The sequence below is a fragment of the Rhinatrema bivittatum genome, chromosome 6 (genome assembly GCF_901001135.1).
Source record: "Rhinatrema bivittatum chromosome 6, aRhiBiv1.1, whole genome shotgun sequence".
In the NCBI taxonomy this organism is placed as follows: Eukaryota; Metazoa; Chordata; class Amphibia; order Gymnophiona; family Rhinatrematidae; genus Rhinatrema; species Rhinatrema bivittatum.
The window spans coordinates 170,781,166-170,799,236 of record NC_042620.1 but is presented as its reverse complement, the minus strand read 5'-3'; the positions used below and the strand labels follow the sequence as shown (position 1 = coordinate 170,799,236).

General features: G+C 42.3%; 1 protein-coding gene across 1 annotated transcript in view; it reads left to right on the top strand.

Annotated features, from left to right (window-relative positions):
• Positions 1–18,071, top strand: part of CPS1 (carbamoyl-phosphate synthase 1) — a 163,590-nt gene that overhangs the window by 74,233 nt on the left and 71,286 nt on the right. Inside the window, exons 19-21 of the mRNA XM_029606134.1 lie at positions 2,443–2,641; positions 9,445–9,621; positions 15,386–15,504. Of these exons, the coding sequence (XP_029461994.1) occupies positions 2,443–2,641; positions 9,445–9,621; positions 15,386–15,504 (495 nt within the window). The remainder of the gene's footprint in view (positions 1–2,442; positions 2,642–9,444; positions 9,622–15,385; positions 15,505–18,071) is intronic.

Sequence of the window (18,071 nt, the reverse complement as noted above, 5' to 3'; positions counted from 1 at the left end):
TAGAAAAGTGAAATGAAAGAAAAATAGACACAATTTAAAGTTTTGTTTTGTTTAAAAATAAAAAAGGCAGTAGTAGTAGTCAGTCCTGGGGCCCACAACCCCTGCTGCAAAAACCACAATTAAAAAAAAAAAAAAAAAAAAGAAATGGAGTGAAAACTCCCACCAACAAAACAAAATGAAATGAAATGAAAATGAAAGCTTTCATATCCCTAATGAGCAGGCAGGGAAGAAGATATTGAGGTTTGTTGGACTGAGAAAGGAAGGAAGAGAACGGGGACTGAGGATGGGGAAGAAAAAGGAAGATTGGGGGAGAAAGGGAGTGGACTGGGCATTGAGCCGGAAAGAAGATCTGCAGCAAGAGGAAGAGGAGAATAAGAGAGAGAGGGGGGGGGGGGGGGGGTGTGTGCACTGGCAGAGGGGAGCGAGAAGATCTGCGTGGAGAGGAGGAAGAAGAGAAGAGAGGACTGCTGTAGCAGAGGGAAGGAAAGAAGGCCTGCTCCCTACCGTGCATGGGGGATAAAGAGAAGAGAGAAGGTCTGCAGCTGGGATAAAGAGACTGCCCGGGACCAGTCCAAGCCTGCCCAAGGCGCTTCTAGTCAGCAGCTTAGCCACAGGTGTGCGCAGGACGTGGAGGTGCACCTGCCTACTGCCACCACAGGGGCCCCAACGCCAAAGGAAAAAAGGGGAGCCAAGCTGTCACTACAGCCGCTACCAGAGGCAGACTGGGAAACGCAGCCTGTGGCGGAAGAGCTGCGCTGCCGGTTAGAGGAGGGGGGAGAGAGGCGGAAGGTCAATGATATCAGTTTGTTGGGAGGAGGGGCTCGCTCCTGCCCAGTGAAGAACATTAACATGGTTAGAGGGTTCAGGGTAGGAGGAACAGGTGAAGGGCCTAGGAGTGTGGTTTTTTTTTTGTTTTTTTTAATAAAAGGAATGGAAATGAATAATATTTTGCTTGTTTTCCTTTCATTCCATTTTTAAAATGAATTGAATCAAAACAGGAATTTTATTAAAATTTCCCATTTCATTTCAAATGAATGCAGATCTTTATAGGTATTCTAGGGTCCCTTGTAATATTTGCAGTGCTGCCTTTTTCCAGGTAGGGTTGTTGCTATTTGAGTCCTGGGAATTAGTGTTCTTATGAAATGCAGCTTTGCTATGTAGGTTCTTACATTCTTTTTCGTAGGGTTTTATTATACTTCACAAAGTGGAGGGAGTTTGTGTTGCTGTTGTTGAGATGACACCAAAATTTAAATATTTTTTTCTAGGGTCAGAGTTGTAAGAAGAAACTGCCTATTTCTGCTCTGCACCCATTGTTGAAGGCGTTTCTCTGGATATATTGCAGAGTAAAATATTTCAATGTGTCTCCCTTGAATCCTCTCCACCCCCTGCCTTCTGACTTCCCATCCCTTGCCCTCCAATTTCAAATGAAGCAGTCCAATTATGCCTTTCCGTTACTGCAAGATATGTTAACAGAATTCTTGGAGCAGGGGTTATATTGGGGATTTTTCCCATCAGGTGTGGACTCTAGACTTCCCTCCCATATAGAAAAATTGATTGAACAACACTGTCAAATATTGCATAGAAGGCCTTTGGGATAGTGTCTTTTTATAGTAAAAAAAAAAATCTGTCCAGACCATGAAGAATGATCTTTTTTGAAATTTGTTTAGTTTACACTGTGTGATACTGATAAATGGCAAGTATCTGTGATGCTCCTTCAGTTGTAAAGTTTGTTTTCCTAATGGCGGGGGGTGACAGTTAGTCATATGTGGAAACAAACCTCTCTGAGCTGCCAATTTTCTTGAGATTTTTCCATAGACAATTGTAGTTGATTGTATTGAAGACCTTTGTCAGGTCTGTAAATTGAATTTGGTTTTGCATAAGGCACTTCTGAAGTGTGCCTTGCAGTAGAAGACTTTTGTGTTACCGATATTAAGGTTACTGCAGAATTTGAGCGGTGTGTGGGGAGTTTTAATATTGAAACAGCAGGGAGTGCTGCTGGGCGGGAATGAGGTGCACTGGCAGAGCTGCTTTTTGGGGCATTCAGGATTTTTTCATCCCCTAGATAGGTGAAGGGTCAGATCTGGTAGAAGTTAAGGATCACAGCCCTACACACCTAAAAGTCAGACATTTGGAACCAAGGTCACATCAAGTGTGTTAAATTTAAAAAAAAAAAATGTAGTGGAGTCTCCCAGTTCATGATGTCATGTACAGTGCACTTTTTCACTTTGTCAAAGGTGCCAAGTTGCCTGACTACAGCTCTGAACTTACATACCATACACACCATGCTCTCACTGGGAAGGGGTTTAGTAAAATAAAATATCGCAAAAATATTTTAATAATGCTTCTTGATTCACTGAAAGTCCTTATTATTTTATTCATTTTTGCTATATATCATTTTACAATTTCTGTTTACATTTATGTAGCGTTTCTTCTCTTCCACAGATACCCATTGGCATTCATTGCTGCCAAAATAGCCCTGGGGATTCCACTGCCCCAGATCAAAAATGTGGTGTCGGGGAAGACCACAGCCTGTTTTGAGCCAAGCTTGGACTACATGGTTACTAAGATCCCTCGCTGGGACCTTGACCGCTTCCATGGTACATCCAGCCTGATTGGCAGTTCCATGAAGAGTGTGGGAGAAGTGAGTCAGAGTCTCTGCAAAGCTGACTTTCCTCATTCTTTTCTGAAAAGAAAATGTATTTCCCAAGTAGGAACACAGTCGATGGTGGCAGATGGAGACTAATTGGCCTATCCAGTTTTCCCAGTTATTCTGGTCTACTTTGCTAATGTAACCGGTCCCCAAGTTGGGTGCGTTATTCGTCACTGTGGGGTGGTAGGGGCACATGTTCGGTCCAGATGGGGGGGGGGGGGGGGGGAAGAATAATCTTCCAGGGCCCCTTTGGTGTGTCTATCACTCTTTACTGTTAATGCTCACACTGAAGGTAGAGGACCTCCAAGAGGTGCCAGACAGTTCAGAGAAGGAGCACTGAAGGCAATAACAACAACAACAACAAAGGCAGAAAGATCAGGAAATACACTCTCAAGAGTCCCAGAATGGTGTGCAAATAAAATGGTCTTTACTGCAACTTAAATAAAATAACCCAAGCCTCAATGCCAAAAATACAGAACAGATCAAAAATATAACAATGAAGAGGATTGTTAATTTGTCCATCTTAGGTGTTACCTCCTTTCTCACTTCTCTTGTACCATTATCCATGGAGAAAAACTGCTCCCCTTGCAATGTGGGAAAACTGGAATGGAGTTCCAGCATGAAGTCAATCTGCAAATAAAATACAATTTCCATGCACAAATACTGCAGGACAACTGTCCCTATGTACAAATACATCCAACTGTAATTAGTCCAAGTTTTAACTTTTCTTCAAACTGGAAAAACTGCATCACTATACCTGGGAAGTTTTGATTTCCTGTCACCCTGAGATTGTGCGGGGGTGGGGGGCTGGGAGGGCAGGAGCAGCATGCACATAAACTTTCTTTCTCACACACTAGCACATTCACATGTTCACTCACACCCATACATGCACATTCTCACACACACACACTTCTTTCTCTTGTTCACACACATATGCACACTCACTTCTCTCCTTCCGCACATACATGTACTCAGACACTCATGCACTCATTTCTTTTCTTTTTTATTACAAACACACACTCACTTTTCCACATTCTCTCTCTCTCACACACACATACTCACTTTTCTTCTTGCATACATATACAGGCACACTCACTCCTCCCCTTTTTCATACACTCACACACACATAAACACTCATTCACTTCTCTCCCTCTTCCACACACACACATGCACTCTTTCTCTCTTCTCACCTCAATTCTCATTAGCCACAGGAGCCTCCTCTTTCCCCAGGCCCACGGGCCATGCACTCCACTTTCTCCTCCTCCTGTAATGTTGGGCTGCTCTGCCCTTGTTTTATTTTCAGCACGTGGCCCGATGCTGTTGCTCCTCCTCCTGCATCTGCAGTTTCTTGTTTCCCATGAGGGAGGGCAATGCTCCTGTTTGTCTCGCTCTTCACTTCGTCTTCCTGAGGCATGGGTGCTGACACTTCTCCTTCCTCAAGCCCATGCTGCTTTAGACCTATTTTCTTCCAGCCTTCTGCAGCAGGGCACCTGTAGTTTTCGGGTGTTGGCCCGAGACCTGGCAATTCGTTCAGAATTCGGAGCCTCCGGGCCAAATCCGGAGAGTTCCCAGGTGTGTGTACTACCATCTCATTGAGGTGAAGCCCTCTGAGTCCTTGCATCAAAAAGTATCAAAAATTTCTTACCCTTGCTTCTTTAGGTCACTCTGGCCATCAGACTCTTGCCTCAATCCCCTGGGGTAAACCCTTCCCTTCAAACTGATCAAGTCAAAAATCCAAAATTTTTCAAAGTTCAAAAGCAAACACGATGTGCAAAGGCCCATGTAGAAAGTCCCAGACTCCTCATTCCTCTTTATAGATCCCGTTGATGTGCGCACGCTCCCCTGGAGCAGAAGTAGCTTGCGCTGCTGGCTGACTGCCGGCGCGTGTTTCCTTGGGGCAACAGCTAATGCCGCTGTTCTGGCTGGCCTCCAGCCCGCCCCCTTTTCAGGGCCCAGCAATTATGCGTGTATTGTCACTTACACGCATGGCTGGGTCTTTTTGAAAATGAGCGCAGGGCCTAGCCAAGCACGTACATGACGATATTTGCACGGGTGGCCGATTTAAAATTTGGCAGCTAGTTGAGATCCTGCATGGATCACTGGCTCTCCACTCCATGCTCCACTTCTACTTCCCACTGCTCAAGACCCTTTAGGAATCTCTGGCTGCCTCCTTCCCTCTAAATTTCTGAGCTTGCTCCTGGGCAATATATACCCCAGTTATCATACCCCCAAAAAAGGTGGGGTTATCAGATAGGGAGGAATAAAAAATACAAAATCTCTCCTGCAACCACTAAATATCCAAATTACAAGGGAAATATTAGTGACGTCTTGGACTCCCCTTCACACTAAGGAGACACACCCTAGCTGTAGAAACTTGATTGCTGATAATATATTGCTCCATCTCCAAGTCATTTTTTGATTCTTCCTCTTTGGTTTTCTACCATCCAGTGCAAGTAAACTGATAAATTCCTGTATTTAATTTTCTTTCCTCCCTCACATATCTTACCACCAAGCTATGTAATAAACTCAAACAGATATCAAACCTGATAAAGCTGTTCCCAAACACTAGGGGTGTGCATTCGTTTTGAACTTAAATGTAAAACGCAACTTTTTTTTTTTTTTTAACTTAAAAAAGTGATGAGGCGTAAACGATCGGATTTCCAACTTATTCAACATAGCTGAATACGTTGGAAATCGCGATTGTTGATCTAAATAAAAATTTAAACCCCTCACCCTCCTTAATCCCCCCCCCCCCGACTTACCAAAACTCCCCAAGCTGGCCAAAAGTTCCGTGAGAGTCCGGGAGCGGACGCGCGGGGAATCACGTGACGTCCGTGTCACTCCGACGTGACACCGACGTCACGTGGTCCATCGCGGTTCCGCTCCCGGACCCCTCGTTGGACCCAAACGGCACTTTTGGCCAGCTTGGGGGGGCCTCCTGACCCCCCCAAGCTGGCCAAAAGTGCCTTTTGGGCCCAACGAGGGGTCCGGGAGCGAACCCGAGGGGAATCACGTGACGTCGTGACGTCGGCGTCACTCCGACGTGGCGCCGACATCACGTGATTCCCCTCGGGTTCGCTCCCGGACCCTCGTTGGGCCCAAAAGGAACTTTTGGCCAGCTTGGGGGGGCCTCCTGACCCAAGGGGTTGGGGGGGTTGGACTTTTGTGGTGGTGGGGAATTAGGCCAGGAGGCCCACAATGTTTTATGGCGTTTTTTTTAACAGGATCGCCACTTAACTGGATATCTTTTGAAGAAATCCAGTGAGTGGCTATCCAGCCACACAAGGCCAGATAACTTTAGGCCTAACCAGCCATATTCAAATGCTGGCTGGTTAGGGATAAAATCATCCAGCTATAATATACGGGACAAGTTATCTGGCAAGCTTTAGCTGGATAACTTGTCCACTAACTGGCTTACTGAATATTGGCCTCTAAGTGGAAAAAGTGGGAGTGCTCTTTCTGTTTTCTGGTCCTCCAATAGTTATGCCCCTCTCTCCCTTCTCTATCATTTTTCCAATGCTGCACATGTTGATCTGTCTTTCACTCTTTCATCTCTTCCCTTCATCATTCTTTCTTCCCCTTCTTTTACATCTTCCTGTCTTCTCTCTTCTTCCTTTCAGGGTTCTCTTGTTCCCTTCATGTATCCCTCCATTTTAGCCTTCCCACCTTACCCTATTCCTGCTTCTGTCCAGTGATGTATTATGGCATTACTAGATAGTCAGTTCTACACTGTTCCCCCCCCCCCTTTCCCCCCAATCTCAGATCCAGTCTCCTAACTTCTGACAGATTCAGATTCCATTCTCTGCCACCTCACCACAGATCTGATCCTTAACATCACCCAGACTTCAGATTCCTACCTCCAATTCCATTCTCTATCTTGTTACCCCAGCTCAAATCTGATCCCTTAAGTACCTCCCTCCAATTCTATCTTTTTTCCCTCATCACTGACTTTCCATTTCAATTTCTCTCCATCCCAATTCCCGATGTTCCTTTCCCTCAGCAACAGCAGGAGGGGAACCGAGCAGTGGCTTTCCATTCCCATTGGTTACATGGAGAAGAGAAGGGGAGATGCTCTCTTCTTCAGCTCCCACTTTTGGGCTGCATAGTGAGGAGGAGAGCAGTGGTTATTTCTCCTCATAGACTGCCTTAAGGGGAGGCAGTGGTGGCAGTTCTATGGCAGCTAGGAGTGCTGAATCAGCAGCAGTGGCACTCATGCTGGGGTGCTATCCAATGCAGTTGCACTGGAGGTGGTCTGTGACCCTCATACAATATGGAAACTGCAAAGACTCCCCTTGATCAGTGTACTTGCTTGGCATTCCCACAACTGCTTGTTGGTCATTGTTGTAAGAGAGGATATCATTATCTTAGGGAGGCCAATTGATCACTGCCATGCCATGGAAATGAAGGGAGCAGCAATGGCTCTTATTTGGCCCCAACTGGCCACATGAGGTGGGTGTCAGCTGCTTTTTGGCCTTTATCCCCACGGCTGCAGGAAGCAGCAGAATGGATGACACTCAAGACAGCAAAACATTTGGTCTATGTGCTGTGGCTGCCATCCCCATATTTTTGCCACCTTAGGCACATGCCTCGGGTTCCTGTGCATAAATCCAGGCCTGTCTCTGTCCTTTATCACCCCCGAGTTCTATTCATTCCCCTCTTCTCCTGCTCCCTTACCTTCCTCATATGCTTCTCTTCCAATGGGTCATAGCAGTGAATGTGAGGCAGGATGCTAGCAATTGGCTGGGGACTCAGTGAGCATGTGCTGCTTATCTTGCAGTGGCTCCTCCCCTGGTCCTATGCAAGTATTTTCTAGACAGGAAGTGCATGGGGACATGGGAGGAGCCACTGCAGGAATGAACAACATGTACTCCATGTGTTCTTTCATTGCGGCTGGAGGAGGGGTAAGAATGGTGCTGGTGCAGGGTGAAAGGAAGAGTGGTTCTAGGATTAGGTATTTGCTGGAGAGTAGTAGGAAAAATAACAGGGTCAGAGCTAGTATCGGGGGGGGGGGGGGGATAGGGAGGTTGTATAGGAAGGAAAAAAGGACCATTGCTATTGTTACTGCTGTTGCTGCAGGCTGGAGCAGAAGGGTAAGGAAGATTGGGGATTCTCCACTGCTCATTCTTCTCCTTTCTTTGACTTGAGTGGCATACGAAAAGTACTACTATGGCATATTGGCCTGTACCATTCTAATTTGATCCCTAACCCCATTGATGTAATACGTAAACAATATTCCTGGCATCCATGACACAAGGATTAATAAATATGATAGTCTCCAGACCCACATCTCCTACATGGCAGCACCATCAACTGGCTTCCATAGGTCTGTGATCATGTCATAGCTAGATGTCATTTGAGGTAGGTTTAAAGAGTAATAGTTTCAACATTTTAATGTAAACCAGCATGATGTGATTTTATCATGAATGCCGGTATATAAAAACCTTAAATAAATAAATAAATAAATAAATAAACATTTTCTGGGAAAATAAAAATTGCAAGTGTATGGGCTAATTCCCCCAAAATAGCTTCCTGTCCTTGGACCTGCTGGGGCCAAGGATGCTGTGGAAGAGGATGAGCTTTCCAGCCAGCTCACAATGACAAGACTCGGGATTCATATGCACTGGGTTGTGAAGGGAACCACAGTCTCTGGCCTGTGACTGAGTACTGTCATAGTAATGATTGGACTAGAAGGGAGGGAGGAGAGTGCTAAAGGTAGGAAAAAACCCCAACATGGAAGCTCATCGCACCATAGCCCCAAAAAAAGACTGGGTCCAGTTGAGCTGGAATCCCAAAGGAGCAGGAGATAACTGCTGGGCATTAGGCTGTGGGTTCTTTTCCCTCTTTACCTATTGTTAGTTATTTTACAAAAAATAAGAATCACAGGAATACTGCAGCCATGTGGAGATCATGAGGAGGAGGTGTCTTGTGAAGCTTAAGGAATGGTCTAGAGTTTGCCAGCTAAGATTTAATGCTAAAAAATGCAGTCATGCATTTGGGTTGCAATAACAGTTGAGGAGTTGAAGTCCTTCTGTTCACAAAAACAGAAGTGGATCAGGGGATGATCTTGCCTGATGATCTTAAGGTGGCAAAACAAGTGGATAAGGTGATGGCAAAAGCTTGTGTGCATAGGGAGTGGGGTTGCCAACTGGCTCCAGATTTTCAGGAGAGGTTCATCTAGTCCTGGCTTTACTCCCACTGCTGGCATGGACTTGTAGTTCTTGTCTTCCTAATGATTTCCCTAGAAAAACATGACTACAACTCCATGCAGGCAATGGGGTAAAACCAGGACTGGATCAGCTTGTCCTGAAAATCAGGAGCCAGTTGGCAACCCTATTAGGGAGAGGAGTGGTCAGGAGAAAAATGGAGCAGATAGTACCTCTGTATAAGTCTCTGGTGAGAACTCATTTGGTATACTGTGTACAGTTCTGATGATAGCAGCTTCAAAAGAATCCAAACTGAATATAGTCAGTCCAAAGGGCAGCTAGTAAAATGTACAATGATCTTCATCATAAAGCATATGGGGCAGACTTAAGATGTAAATGTGTATACCTTGTAGGAATGGAGATACATGATAGAGTCATTTAAATATCTCCAAGTAATAAATGCACAGGAGGTTGGCCTGGGATGAGGTTGAGAGGGGGAGACTCATGAGTAATCTAAGGAATTATCTCTACAGAAAGAGTGGTGGACACATACAATGGAGAAAAGGTTGGTATCAGAATTCAAGTGAGCTTGGGACAAGTACAGAGAGTTTCTATGTTGTGTTTTATTCTCCCCAAACTGCCTTTTTTCAGGTTATGGCTATTGGGCGCACATTTGAGGAGAGCTTCCAGAAGGCCCTACGAATGTGCCACCCATCTGTAGATGGCTTCACGGCACGCTTACCATTGAATAAAGAATGGCCAGATGATTTAGATCTGAAGAAGGAAATGGCCGAGCCCTCCAGTACTCGTGTCTACTCAATGGCCAAGGTACTGTAATGAAGGGAAGGGGACTGTGGTCATATTGCCTGTTAATGTCATTGAGTATAATGCTCTCTCTACTGAGTGTCTGTCGTCCCATCTCTCTCAGTGTCTATCTGTGCTGAGTGCCTGTTTAGTGGTCTCATACCTACCATTAATAAATCCTCCGTGATTTTAGTGGTTTTCTGGCATTTTTAGCTCTTGAACCATAGAGAACATTTTTAGATTTTTTTTTTTTGTGGAGGAAACGTGTCTTATGTGTTTTGACTTCTAGTAAATAGGACCCAAGACTGATAACTACTCACAGAGTAATATAGTAACATCAATGAAACATACATAGGTACATGAATAATAGTGTATTGTGCTGTACCTCCATGGTCTGTGCATACCTTTATATAGGATGTACCATAAAGGGAAATATTGTAAAACTTGTTATGATGGCAATTTGTTTTCTGATTAGACTCAAGACAAAAAAGAGGGAAAGGAGGTAATCTATAGAGGAGTGGGACTGACAGGAGGCAGAACAAGAAAGAAAGAAAGTAGCAGCTGCAGAGGCTCAGTATGTTAATTGAATGAATATGTTAGGCTGAACTTAAACCATTGTCTAACATGTTGAGGGCAATATTCAGAAAAGAAGGTGAATGCACAACTTATCCAGCTAAAGTTAGCCAGACAAGTAGTCAGGAATATTCAGCAGGATAAACATTCCACTGAATATACATGCCTAAATATAGCGGGGGTGTATATACCCAGATATCTTTCAAACCTACTGCCTGATTCACTAAGGCTTTTTCTCCCATTCTGTGCCTATGGGGAAAACCCTTAGAGGTAAATTTTAAAAGGGTTAAGTTATGTGCGTAACCCTTCAAAACCCCCCTATGCGCGCCGAGCCTATTTTGCTTTCCCGGGGGGGGGGGGGGGGGGGGGTCGGGGGTGGCGTGTCAGGCCCGATGCGACATTTGGGGCATTCCAGGGGGCGTGGTTCCAGCTTGGGGGCATTTCGGGGGCGTGGCCGAGGCCTTCGAAACGGGTCCCGGGCCGTTACGCCTTCTGGCAGGCGTAACTTTTAAAACACTGGTGGGGGGGGTTAGATAGGGCCGGGGGGGGAGGGTAGGTTAGGGAGAGGAAGGGAGGGGAAGGTGCGGGGGGGGGTGGAGCGGCTTCGGAGGGAACGGGCAGCGCACGCAGGGCTCGGCGTGCGCAAGTTGAACAAATGTGCACCCCCTTGCGCGCGCCGACCTCGGATTTTATAAGATACGCGCGGCTACGCACGTATCTTATAAAATCCGGCGTACTTTTGTTTGCGTCTGGTTCGCGAACAAAAGTACGCGCAGGCGCACTTTTAGAAAATCTACCCCTTAGTGAATCAGGTACTTAGCCGGCTGTTTTTTTAATATAGCTGGTTAGGTTTTAACATTATCCGGGTAGATATACCTGGATAACTTCTAACTTAACTGGCTGTAAAATAATACTTAAAACTAAAAAAAAACAACAACAAAAAAGAAAACAACATTATAGGCCTGCAGGCCTGATCCTTCACCGCGACCCCCCTAAAAAACTCCAACTTAATTGGGCAAAGTACCTGAATATCCTCTCCCCTCCAAACCCCCTCAAAAAATTTTAAAAACATTTGAAGCACCCCTTTCAATGTATGCTTACTTAGTGCCTAGGGAGAGGGCTGCAGAAGCAGAATAACCCCACTTACACTCGGGGTGTGAGGGGACAGAGTGGGGGGTTGCGGGTTACATTAGCGATTCTGGGAGAGATAATCCTAGTGCCCTGATACTCTTTTTCTCTGGGTTCCTGTAATTTGCACCCCAGACCTAGGAACGGGGTACAGTAAAGAAAAACACCACTCCACTGTAAACACTTAATGATTTTACTGAAACCTTGGAATAACACAATAGATGCAGTATTGATAAGGCAGAAACAGAGGCAAACTTATTCTAATAGAGGAGCAATAACAAAAAATGAAGTAAGGTATACCCAATATAGATCATTAAGAACAATAAAGAAAATGGTCGCTTGGGCTATACCTTGTGACGGATACCAATTTATACCCCCCAAACCCTTAGAGTAACTTTACACAGTTGCCCACAACAGTATTATACTGTTCCCAGTCACCTTTCCAGTCTAGTGAGTGTACACACCAAAAAGAGAAAAAAAACAGAAAAATGTACACTTTAATATATATATATATATATATATATATATATATATATACACACACTAGAGAAACCCCAAAAAGGGAATAATGCAGTAATGTGAAGATAATAAAACCAATTTTATTCAGAAGTTATCCATGTTAAAATAAGTGAGCACTACCTGTTATATTCAATTTAAAACAATCAAATATGGAACAGTGTATTACAGCATATCTGCATTTTAACAAATAACTCTAGGCTACAACCTAATACAAGCTCAAAATGTGGGCAAAAATTGTATTACACAATACAAAAAGTTATTTATGTCTATGTCAAATCTTCATTTCCTATGACTGTATCACATCATTAGTGTACGTGATCAAAACCACATTACATGTCAGTGTATTACATAAAGCACATTTAAACAATAAATTTTATGGCCACAAAGATATTTATTTATTTGCTTTTTTATACCGACATTCATTGGGGTATATCACATCGGTTTACATGCTAACAAGGAAAATAATAAGATTACGGTGTCTTATTATTATTACATTGTAACCATAAAACATTGTAACAGTCTTATTATTATTACATTGTAGTGGATAGAAACTGGAAAGAAGATATATACAAACATACTACCATTCACACACACAAAGAGATCACAAACAATGGTATGTGATGTCTCCTGTTAATAGATAACATGGGACCTTTATGTCAGCCTCAGGAAGGGAGGCAGAGGCTCTTTGCTCCTTAAGTCTTACCCTGAAGTATATGGTTCTGAAGAAGCACAACTGCTGCAATGAAACAAGTCTGGTTGCACATACAGCTTCTTCTGGTTTCCTTTATTATTTTTCCTTTCTGGTAGCAGTAGACAGCTACAGATTGTCACTGCCTCTCTTTTAATATGCAACCGGGAGTCAGTGTAGCAATTCAATAGCACTCATTGTCCATGCCTAAGCCTCACACAAATATATGCTCTTGGGGACAGGGACCTGTACTGTAGTACCCTGCCACACATGACTTATTCATTTATCTATTTATTTATGAATTTATTTATTTATGAATTTATTTATTTATTTATTTAGATTTATTGCCTATATTTGGAATATGAAATTCACCCAAAGTGATTTATAGTACATTAGAATTGCAGCAGATGAGCAAAAGGCCATTTGCAGCTTTACAATGGGTAGTAGCAGTTTATAGCACCGATTAAATATTTCAGTTTAGCAGTAAAAAAAAAGTGCTCAACGAATACTGACTAAGTTCTACTGACTGAATTTCATAAACAGTGCAAATGCTAGTGATTTAATTTTGAAAATAGATAAACATGTAGCAAAATGCTTGTAGCAGCACGTTTAAGCAGAATGTCGAAGGTGTTCAAGGTGATGTCAGGCAGAGTCCTGAGGTCCCTCAGAGTCTTTGTGCTTTAGTTTTGGCATTAAAGGCCTGGCAGAAAAGTCATGCTTTTGTTTCCTGAAGTGACGGTAATCATGTATTTCTTGGAACTCTACTGGGAGGGAATTAGAGGGCAAGTGCTGCTCCCAAGAAGGATTTGTTTCGGGTTTGATCTTATAATTGTTTTTGAGGTCGGAATTGACACTGAGGATCCAAGTGAGGATCTTAATGATCTGGAAGGCAAGTATACAGATAGCCTTTCACTCAGATATATAGGCCTATCTCCTCTAGAACTTTGAACATCAATAGCAATGTTTTGAATTGTGTTCTGTGGTATTGGTAACCATTGTAGTTTTTGTAGGTCAGGTGTGATACAGTTGTGCTTTTTTTTAATGCATCCATTAATTGTGCAGCAGAGTTTTGAATTATCTGGAGTTTGTGGAGGGCCTTCTCTGTTTAGACCCTTGTACAGTGCATTGCAGTAGTCTAGTTGTGTGATTGCTGTGGCATTGGCCACTGTAGGTTTGTCTTCTCAATGAGCTGATATATCCTTCGTAAATTTCTAAGTTGAAAATGTCAGCCATTTATTGATGACTGAATTTGTGGGAGCAAGGTGAGTTCTGAATCCAGTATGACTCTTGACACATTTGACCTGTGTTTTTAACAGGAGCTTGTAGGTTTCGAATTGGATTTTCAGGTCCAGAACTTGTCTATGTTTGCTTTGTAACCAAAGAATCTCTATTTTTTGGGATTCAGATGGAGTTTGTTCATTCTTGGATGGCTACAAGACAGATACTAAGCTTCTTTATAGCTTTTTGTGGATCTGTGTCCATTGGTACTACGAGTTGGACATCATGCACATAGATATAGGCTTTATGTCAAAGGCATGAATCATCATGACCAGTGTCTTGAGTTACATGTTGAAGAGTACTGGAAGTAGTGTGGAGCCTTGATGGACCCTACAATCTAACATCCAGGGCATTGATGTGTGGTCAGCAAAATGTACAGTTTGTTGTATGTCTGACAGAAAGGAATTGAACCAAGTAAACATCTTACCATATAGTCTGGTTCTTGCTAGTTGAGAAAAAAGGATGTTATGATCTACTGTGACAAATACTGCAGAGAAACTAGTGCACCAACAGTATGGCCCATCCAGTCTGTCCAACAGCAATTCGTCCACTTCCCCCATGTTTCTCACCCAATCTTTCAAAGTACTACTACTGCCTTATAGGATTATAACACTTACTGCATGCAGACTACCCCGTGTTTTCTCAAAGATTTGATGGAATCATACCACTGCTGTTTTGGGCTGTAACTGCTGCTCCATGTAGATTACCCCAGTGCTTCAGTTCAATTCTCTTGCCAGTAGGGATCTTTTATCTTGCAAATTCTGCACGTTATTTCTATTTTTGCAGCACTGACACATTTTACCACACAGTAAATGCTGTTTTCTGCGAGAAAACACATTATCGCAGCTTAGTAAATTGGTCCCTAAGTTAGCTACGGTCACACTGTAGGTCACCTGTGACCTTGGACTTTTGAAATAAGAGGAATGGTTTACTACAATACAACCCGTGCTCCCCTTCAGAGTAAATCTCACGGGCCATCAAATACAAATTGCCAATCATTTTTGTGTCAGTGCTTTGCCAGTTGTATGGCACACAGTGGAATGATTTCCAGTGGTGTCTAGTAGCATTCCACTATAGAGGCCATAGCACTTCCAAGAAGTTTCATAGGATGACGGTGGTCAATCTTGTCAAAAGCCTTTACTGCTTTCACTGTGGATGGTAAGTCAGATATAATACTCATTAGTGAGGTGCAGTTAGGCTTTCTGTCATGGATAGTGAAGAAAAGGTACATAGTTCATATGTCTCAAATGATGTTCTTTCCTTTATTTATAATAATGGCCCTCAGATATATAATGCTGCTATCTGCTTTAGGAGCTACAGATTAGGGATGGTACAAAACAAATAAAAAAATGCTTGTTTTTGGCCTTCTAAGAATTCATCCCTAGTGTTGTCACTCCAACTGCTGAAGAGACAAATGGTTCTTCAGGATGTTAAAGAACTAAGGCTATGTCAGGCAGGAGTGTTGAGTTGCAGGGCTGTAGCTTCTGATGCCCTGTAAATAAATGCCAATAATAATCCATTGACTGCATTCTAGTGTTAATTTACTTGGCTTGATGATTAGATGTTGTCTGAAGCCTCTCTCTCTCCTTTCCCATGTGGCAGGCTCTGTCTGACAAAGTACCCATAGATGATATTTACAAACTGACAGCTATTGACAAGTGGTTTCTCTACAAGATGCAAGGCATTTTGGATGTGGAGAAGCAACTGAAGGAAAGTACAAAGTAAGTCAGGCGCATCAGTTTGTACTGTGCCGCAGCTCCTAGTTGTACCTCTTGCAAAGTGCTGTAAAAACCGCTTAATAAACGTTTTTGGCTCTAGTTGTGCAGCAATTGTACCTATATTAACATTAAAAATGAATGAGAGCTATGGTTCACTACATGCTATTGGATGTAAGTAAAATACAAACAGGCTCAGACAAAATAATGTCCTGGTGTTCATGAAGTCATCTGCTTACTCTGGTCATAAAACCAAGCAATTAATTGCAGTTATTTATTAATGACTTGGATCATTCTGGACCAGAGGTATACATGAAAATCCACTAAAATAAGCAAGGAAAGTCACTGACTCGTTCATAAACCATGAAAATATCCATTAATCCACAGGACAGGTAGCAAACAGCAGCAGTGTAGTCTTCCCAAAGTGCTGTACCAAATGTGCTCGAGCCCTGTGCTAAAGGAACCTCCTTATAGAGGAGCATAATTCCTTTGCCATGCCCATTCACTGTAATTTTCATTCTAAGATATTTGAGCTGCTGAATTTGGTAGTGGCTTTTGTGGTATGGTCTTCTGGCCACTGAGAAATGGACGGAAATCAACAATTTTTTTTCACATTGGCTACTGAGCCGTGGCAATAATTTTTCGGTTTCTGTACCAAGCTGTGCTGAATTCAGACCACTGAACCAGAGATGAAAAGGTTTTTAACCTAGCGCCAATCCACTGAGCAACCCAGTCCCTAGAGCAATATTTGAAGTAGAATATTACAATGAGTGAAATCAGATCTGTAACCAAAGATATCATACTAATTCCAATTAGGACTCATCAGTGGGGTGAAATATAAAGATATTTTATTAGTTCACAGTGATTTTTATTTATATTTTGCTTTTCAGCACTTCAAAGTAGATTATATTCAGGTACTGTGGGTATTTCCTTATAGCCCCAGAGGGCTTATTATCCAAGGACCTGATTCACTACGGTTTTTCTCCCATTCTGTGTCTATGGGAAATATGCTTAATAAAGCAGGCCCTAAGTTTGTACCTGAGGCAGTGAAAAATAAAGTGACTTACCCAAGCTTGTAAGGAGAAAGAGTGGAATTTGAACCCTGGCTTATAGCCTGATTCTCTAACCGCAAGGCTACTCCCCACTCCATGCTGCTTTTTTTCAGAATATGGTTCCTTGAAATTTTTCCAGTAGAATCCAAATATATGGTTAATACAAAAGAGGCTGGAAGACCTGTTCTATCAGACAAGGAAAACTGAAACAACTCTCTTAGAACAGTCAACAATTTTGTAAGTTACAAAAAAAAATATGTTATTTTATCAACTAATGTAAATTGCAATCAAAATCTATTGTTTTCTGATCATCAAAGCTACTAAAAAATACAGCATGTCCTAATCGTATCAAAACCACCTCTAAACCTATCAAAATGACCCCTATATCATTGAAATGCAACAAATCTCTGACGTGCAACAAACATGTACAGAAAAAAAAAACAAAAACAAAAACCACGTCAGAGGTTTGTTGCATTTCAATGATATAGGGGTCATTTTGATAGGTTTAGAGGTGGTTTTGATACGATTAGGACTTGCTGTATTTTTAGTAGCTTTGATGATCAGAAAACAATAGATTTTGATTACAATTTACAATAGTTGATAAAATAACATTTTTTTTGTAATTTACAAAATTGTTGACTGTTCCAAGAGAATCCAAACATATTACAATTTTTTTTTCCTGCTCGGGAATCTCTTGGTCATCTGCCTGACTTCCCAAACCAGTATATCTTATCTTCACCCTTTAAAATACTGCTACTTTCCTCAGAAATCTTTACTTATTGTAGTGACCATATAAAGTGAACAGCAATAGACAGTAGTAAATTGAAGAACAGGGCTGCATATCATATTGCTTTACTTGACCTGAAGACAACAGAATATATTATTCTTTTCTTATTGGTGTCCTGAGTTTGCAAAACTACATTCTTACCACACGAGGATGCTAAAAACTCACAGTACAGAGACAGGCAAAGTAGTAGATTGGGTATGAAAGAGAGAGAGCATGGCATAAATCTATTATGGGAAAAAAAAAAACCCTTTACTGAAGTTAAGCTTTCTTTCTAGCAGGATTTTTGTAATTCATGTACTCCTCTGATTAGAAAGTCTGCCAGCTGAACAGAAATGAATGACTGGCAAACAAAAAAGTAGTGTGCAAGAGCCTTTCTTAGAAACAGGCAGGTATCATTTTTGGTGGCACTTTCCTGCCTCCAGGCACATAGGATTATCATTGTTTCTTTGAATGCTGGAAGTGTGAGCATTGGTTACTTCTCTGGCAGAAGGGATGTGGTATATTAGAGACAAATCAGCACATTTTCCATATTGCCTCCTTTAAAACAATTTTAACATATTTGATCAAAAAAATCAACTATACTAAAATAATTAGTCATGGTTACACTATAAAGTACTAATATACGTTTTTTTGTTTTGTAAAGGAGGTTTAATCCTTCTGTTTTGGCAATAGTCTTTACATCATTGTGTCTCCACTAGGGTCGGGTGGCAGGATGTTAACCACAGTCCCCCCTC